Source organism: Dermacentor silvarum, chromosome 2 (assembly GCF_013339745.2).
Source record: "Dermacentor silvarum isolate Dsil-2018 chromosome 2, BIME_Dsil_1.4, whole genome shotgun sequence".
Classification (NCBI taxonomy): Eukaryota; Metazoa; Arthropoda; class Arachnida; order Ixodida; family Ixodidae; genus Dermacentor; species Dermacentor silvarum.
Window position 1 is genome coordinate 121,738,118 of NC_051155.1, and position 7,161 is coordinate 121,745,278.

The following is a 7,161-nucleotide window of genomic DNA, read 5'->3' on the forward strand; positions in this document are numbered from 1 at the left end:
GCATAGAACAAACAGCATTTCTCAAAGTGTAATTCATGGGCACCTGAGATCCTCAAAAGAGTTCAAAGTGATCCATCTGGGCCAGTATAACGTAGTGACTCCTTCCATTCGATTCTGTGCCAGTCTTATCATGCCGGCTGATCTCGTCGTTGATAACATGGATAAAGTGCCACTATGATAGTGACGAAGTGCAACAAGGAATGGCATCAGAATAAAATTGTTATGTACATTATCCTGGCCTTGGACTAACTTCAGAGTCGCACTACTTATAAGAGTTGCTTTCAAATGAGCAAGCAAGACATCTATTAATACGACATCATGTATTGCAAAAAAGAACACATGCTGTGGGAGCACTAGACTCTGTTGCATGCCCTGATATTTGTCTTCCCTGCATGGCTGTCGCATTTCCTGGCATTCAACTCCCCTGCATAACACACCATGGAAAGTAGGGGTCGTAGTTTCCTGCTACGCTGCACGTGGAGCAAATCCCACAATGCATCGAGAAGAAAGCATAGGACAAGGCAGCACTACCAACTGCTCCTTCTATGCAAGAAGAAAACAGGGGTGTCCCTGTTTCTAGGTGTTGAATTAACAGTAGGTAGTGGCACCTCGCCTTTTGCTTTTGTTGCTTCATGTACTTCTTTCTGTGATCCCTACTGTGCCCTACAAGATGTTACTTAGGAAGCATCAACCAACCCAACATTCTACACTCCAATACAGACACTAAACTGAAGAAAGCAAGCACAGCTGATGCTGAAGCAGATGTGCAACTTTGACAGCGTTAAATTAAAGCAGATGTCACAATTTTTGTAACCAACATGCAGTACCACATTTTTGCACTACGACTGACATAAAAAGACGCAAAAACATAGTCTGGGCAGCTGGCAGCCTATTACAATATATGTATTAAATATATGGCGGCATGTTATAGATTAAATAATACATGTATTTATTTCTAATAGCTGTAGCTTGATGTCTGTTTTTCTGTGCATGCTTCTGTACAATAATACAACGAAAAAACTGCCTGTGGTTGACCAGTGATCAGGTCGATAGGTACATTTCAGCTAATGACTTGAAAACAGTGCAATGTATAACAGGAATGATGCAAACTACATTTTGCTGCATAAATAGAGGTAATATTTACAGAAAAGGCCGAGAGGCTGGCCTGAGCTGGTGCACTCTAGCTTGCTACTTTTCACTGTGAAAGAGTGATGGCTAGAAGGGAAGCAGGGGAAGCATTACACCAATGACCCTACTAAGACCACATTTCGATGGAGTCGAAATGCAACAACGCCCGTATGCTTGCGTTGGAGTGCACCTTAAAGAACCCCAGGTGGTCGAAATTAATCTGGAGCCATCCAATATGGCTTGTCTAATAATCAGAACTGGTTTTGGCATGTAAAGCCCCAGAAAGAAGAAGTAAAGCTGCTCATCTAGTCTCGTAGCATGCAGGAACTCCACTAATGCTTTTACTGTCTCCCTCAAAGTTGTAGGATCAGGCCATGGGTCGATAACAGCACCCTCTCAACAGTGGTTTGTACTGGCTAGGAAACCACCTAGCATTAGTCGTCCTGGCACATATGTTGGGCAATCACAATTGTGTTCCCCCAGCCCCCCCCCTCCATTTCAGGTATCTCGTAGTACTCAGAGTCAGGGCCATTTGACTAGCTGATGAGATGTGCGTAGCGGCAGGCGAACGCAATGCCAAGATGAATCTATGTAGCAACAATGCCTGGCTCTGCGTAACGTTCAGGAGTATAGCTGCATATGGAAACATAGAAGGACGATCTGGCCTCGCTGCCAGCGAGCTCATTGCCAACTACGCCACAGTAACCAGGCACCCATTGAAATGTGATAATGTGCCCAGCGAAGTGGGCACAGCACTGCCCACTTTTCTGGGCACCCCATCCCATCTATGAAGCTTTGCAGTTTCTAGCACCAGGATTTATCAAGGCTGCCTCTATAAAAAGCATTCTACCACTTGCAAAGCTGACTTAGCATCACAAAACACCATCCATTTATAAGCTGCCTGAGCTATTATAAAATGAACAAGCCTCTCGCATAGCAACTAGTTGTGCCATAAATGTTGATATGTGGCTCAATCTAAATTGCCGGGTAATTCCATGTTGCAGAAGCCATTGTGGCTGTACAACATGAATTTTAAGGTACCACCCATGCTGAATCACTAAAAGTACAAAACAGCCAGCGATGCTGCATGGTGTTCGACAGCCAAAAGATTCGATTAGCTGAAATAAGTAATTGTGTGCAGTGACAAGAAAAGCAAATGTTGTCAATGACTGCAATAAAAGCAAAGTCAAGGTTGCAGACCTAGCAGTCGCAAGAGAATGTTGGAGGCTGGGATAGCTCTGGAGACATAATGAGATGAAAGCTACACTGGTAAAACGACAGAAATCGATTTATGGCAAGGCAGAAAGGTTAATTCAGGACGATCTGAAAGCTATGGGAGGAAAGGGCAAATGTGAGGGTAAAATAATGGAAAAGATAGGATAAAAGATGTAAAATGCCTTGATGTATCATGCATATAAAAAAATTCTGGGAGTATATGTTCTAAAGCCAGCATATAATTATTATGTACATTGTAGTGCTCTGGAAAAATGTTGACCACTTTTCTTTAACATGCACCCAATGCAGAGTACACTGGTGTGTTGCATTTTGCTCCCATTGAAATGCGGCCGCCGAGGACGGGATTTGATCCCGCATCCTCGGGCTTAGCAGCACAACGCCAAAGCCACTACACCACCACGGGAGGTTCGTGTATATACCTTATGACCTACTTACGCTACACTGTATGCTGGCCGAGCAGAATCTTGGTTCGAGCTAGTTGGGTGGGTCATAATTCAAAGAAATTCACGACGCATTTTCCGTCCTGTCGTCGTGTTCTTTGCCCTCGTCTAGTTTTCACCGTGAATTTCTTTGGATTATGCTGGCCTTGCTTTGCCTCTTGCATGGCACATCAACTTGTATTAATGTGATTAGCATTACGAAACTTCCTGCACTTCCCGGTGTCTATTTGCCTGTCTGTCTGTCGTTTTATGTCTCTAGCCATTTTCCCACCCAACTTGGGCTCTAACCAGTTTTCCGCCCCGGTCTAATGGGTTGCACTTCACTGTTGACGGAACAGGGTTCAAAACCAACCGTCAGACCAACTTGGGTGGCTGGGTATGTGACACTGGGTATTTACCACTCTTCAATGAACCTCTTTCCCGCCAACTTGGGTCACTGGGTCTGTGCTACTTTTCCATGAACCTTTTTGAAACCAACTTCGGTCACTGTATAGTCACTGCATATGTGCAACTTTTCAATGACCAAAAATAAATCTGCGGGTGGGGCTAGAAACGTCGTTTCTAAAATGATTTTCAGTCTTTAATTCAGAACTATTATGAACTGGTTCGAACCGTAATGTTTTTGCTCTGGAGCTGAACCTGATTCAAACCGGAAAATATTGTTACGGTTAATGTTGAACGGCTTTATTTAAAGGACGAGGTTGATGGTGAAGTAAAAATTGCGTCCAGAGGCTGCGCCAGCTAACGACTTCCTACTCTTCTCCTTGCCCGGCACATGCCGTAGCAATATGAAGAAGTCTGAACCTGAACGCAAACCGAAAGCGTAAACCTTTTGGTTCAACTCTGGACACCATGGTGTTGATGTTAAACGGTCTGGACATTCTTTCTGCTGTAATACAAGTCACGCATTTTCTTCTCCAGCAAACATAACTGTAGTCAATGCTGCCAATTGAAACCAAGGTAGAGGCATGAAAACAAAAACATTCTAGTTGTCATATTTTTTGTGCATGTGCATACTATAATGTCTGCCCATATATGACTCTATATCTTCGTTTACTCGCTCAAACCGAGACAGAAACTTCATGGAGCAGCCCGATTTTTACGAACTGTCGTCTCCACCGGCTGGATTCTACACTGAGGCTGCATATTCCATCGAAATTCCCCCGCCGTGATGCAACATTACTTTGCCACCTCTGGTTAGGGGTGGCTTTTACGAAAGCGTACTCATTCCTTCTGGGCATGTCCGATACACCAATCTGTGGCGCTTGCAACTGTGAGGAGACGGTGGAACATGTGTTGTGTTTTTGTCATCTTTATGAGATCGAACGCGACATTCTCCGGAGTGTGTTAAACCGATTAGACAGCAGACCGTTTTCAGAGACAAAGATTCTTGGACCGTGGCCCCACACGTCGCAGGCTTACAAAGCGATGCGGGCATTGTTACAGTTCATGAAGTCGATTGGCCTCAGTGACCGATTGTGAAATGTTGGACAACTGCACGTGTTTCTACTGAGAGTACTTTCTTCCCTCTCTCTCCTTTCTTTTCATCCCTTTAAACCCCTTCCCCTGTGTAGCGTAGCAAACCGGACGTGCGTCTGGCTAACCTCCCTGCCTTTCCTTTCTTCTTTTTACTCCTCCTCATGACTATATATAACGTCTTGTTATGGAGTTAAAATTGGCGAAACCCAGAGGCAGACTTTTGTCATTTGTAGCCAATATGAACTTTTCCAGCTGGGAAGATTACACTGCAAAGTTTTGAGCAGTGCCTCTAGTGCATCCAAAGATGTCCAAGTTAAAAGCATGATACATTTGCTGCGCTCAACAGTGCCACAATGCCAACAGTGCCACAACAGTGCCACAAAGCTGCCACAATGAACATGGAAGCCTACATAAGAGACAATATTTTTTCTGCATTCCAACAAGCTACCCTGTTGCACAGCTACCAATTTTCTCCGGTCTCAGGCTGTCATCTGTGTTTGTTACCATGCATTTATTATGAAAATTAAAGGGCCCTAGAAAAGAAGCAGAGTTGTCTGTTTCGTCTCCAGGCTATTTGTTTTTCTTACTTGAAAAAATTAGCACGGCTGCTTCGTGCTGTGCAAACAAAATGCATTCTATTTCAAAAATTCGTGCAAATTACTATTGTCACATTCACTGTTTCAGCGATTTCATCACTGGAAGGCACATACAAGCCTATTTTGCACTGTAAGTGACCAATTCACATAAGACGGTGCAGGCAACAGATTACGGCGTCAACCAGTGAAGGAAAAGCAAGAGCAGCGAGAGCCAAAATATGAGTCCCGCAGCACAACGGCCAAAAGTAGTTCGATGCACAACACTGTCTTCCAGCACCCTCGTGGCAGCTGTCATATTCGCACTGGCGAGCTGGGTTGCCATGGCCACCCTCTCGACGTTGTCCTCCTGTTCCAGGATGTGACCTGTGAGAACCCTCTGCAGGCAGGCAATGTCGATCACCTGCGACTCAATGTCACGCACGATTTCTCGCGGGCAGTTTAGCCGGTCCATGAGGATCTTGCTCTCCTCCTCGAACTGCAAACACTCTTCGTACGTTAAACTGAAATCCAGCTGTGCCGTCGAATCTCGCGGACTCTCGTTCTCTTCCGACGACTGGAACCAGCTGCCCACAGTCACCATCTTGGAGGCCGCGCTCGACAAGCGGTGCAGCTGTCGCAGGCCCTTGAGCAACGGCGCCGGTACGAAACCCGACGAGCCGCTGGCGTTGCTCGAACCCAGGCGGCGGTACGGCGAGCTCAGTCTGCTCCACCGATGCCGGTCGCACACGCGCTTGACGTACACAGCCTTCATCTCGGCGTAGATCTGGCACGTCGCCGACAGGAAATCCAGGAGCAGGGATCGTACGCTCCTGCGATGCTCGCTTATCTGAAGACTTCGCAAGCCTTCACCACTTTGCTGGGAGGACAAGGCGTCAATCGCTGCTCGCACGTCCCGAGCGAACTGCTCCACCATTTGGTCCGTGCGCCTGCGCTCCCAGTCCACCGTGACGCAACGTGACTCCGGCGACAGCGCGCAGAGAAGGTAATCGCGCCGGCGGGACAAGAGAAAGTCCTTCATCGTCGCGATGCTACGCATGATTTTGTAAGCCTGGGACGACCGCTTAGCCGGAGCGCCAGTAAGCGCACTTTCGCTGATGCAATCTTCGCCGCGTTCTAGCACCATGAGTCCGCAAATTTCTTTGAAAGATTTTGTCCGGTCCATGACCGCGCGAATCTAGCGTGCTGAAATTTGGAGCGCCCGTACGAACGACGGTTTTTCTTCTTCTCCCTTCGAAGAACATGCGCTGGCCAGCAAGTCACAAAAGCGCGCTGGGAGTTGGAACTCGGTTTGAGTTCGCGCACTCTATTAATGTTGTTAGGAAGAATTTTAAAAATTCACAGACGCATTTTATAGCAATATTGTAGCGTTTGATTGCCCGAGAAGAAGGACAGTTTCGGTTTAACGACACCGACGGAAGGCTTTCTCACGACAAGACAGGAAAGCGTACATCATAAAGTAAGAAAGCTTAAGACTTAATAGGCGTCTGAGGACGCTTCACGACATCTGCAATTTACTGTGATTCCGCAGTTACATTGCTTAGCGACAATACTCACGTTGTGGCAGCTCCTGCTGTTGTTTACAAGGGAACCATTTTGAATAAAGCGCCGCCTGGCGCTTAGAAACTTTACGCTAGAAATAGCTTGAATGAAACCCCTGAAAGGTATTTGTCATCATATCGAATTTGAAAAAATATTGACAGGTTAAAAATTTATATAAATATTGGTTATTTATTAAAATTTTTAATGCTAGTCACGAAACTGTAAACTGCGGAATTTCGCTTTCGATAACAGACCGTAGCAAACGGGTGATGCATGCGTAATGAAATCGACATTCATGTTTTGAACCTACATACGGGCATGTCCCGCTCACTGATCTCCACTATAATTTGGTCCCGCTATAAATTATCAATGTCAGAGGCCACCCTTCGACCTGGCAGGACTGCCGATGATGCGACGTACGCATCATCCGAATGGTCCTCAAGCGAAACCTTTTCAGTGGGGCCAGCGGTATATGAAATTTAATAAAAGTTTGAACCAGATGGCTTTAATTTTCTAACTGGACTAACGGAAACAAAGTGGGCTTAGCATTATTACTCGAACCATAAACATATATGTGTCTTGCACACACGCACACACACACACTAAACAACCAGCCCCCCTCCTTGTCGGTCGGCATTTGACAGCACCCTTCGATCTTGTAAACAAAAGCGCTCTGTGGTCATGCGCAGTTGTACAGCCATGAAACTGCCGTCCTTTATGCTTAAGTAAATTGAATAGATGAA

The 7,161-nt window shown here is 45.8% G+C and overlaps 2 protein-coding genes across 15 annotated transcripts in view; both read right to left on the reverse strand.

Moving 5' to 3' along the window:
* Window positions 1-6,469, reverse strand: part of LOC119441720 (PAN2-PAN3 deadenylation complex catalytic subunit PAN2) — a 201,891-nt gene extending 195,422 nt beyond the window's left edge. For all 14 annotated transcript variants that reach the window (XM_049661568.1, XM_049661569.1, XM_049661570.1 and 11 more), the window contains exon 1: window positions 6,434-6,469. The gene's annotated coding sequence lies outside the window, so the exon portion shown is untranslated. The remainder of the gene's footprint in view (window positions 1-6,433) is intronic.
* Window positions 4,770-6,455, reverse strand: LOC119440328 (syntaxin-18). Its single transcript, XM_037705248.2, has one exon. The coding sequence runs from the start codon at window positions 6,039-6,041 to the stop codon at window positions 5,049-5,051; it is 993 nt and encodes a 330-aa protein (XP_037561176.2). The 5' UTR covers window positions 6,042-6,455; the 3' UTR covers window positions 4,770-5,048.
* Window positions 6,470-7,161: the final 692 nt, after the last annotated feature.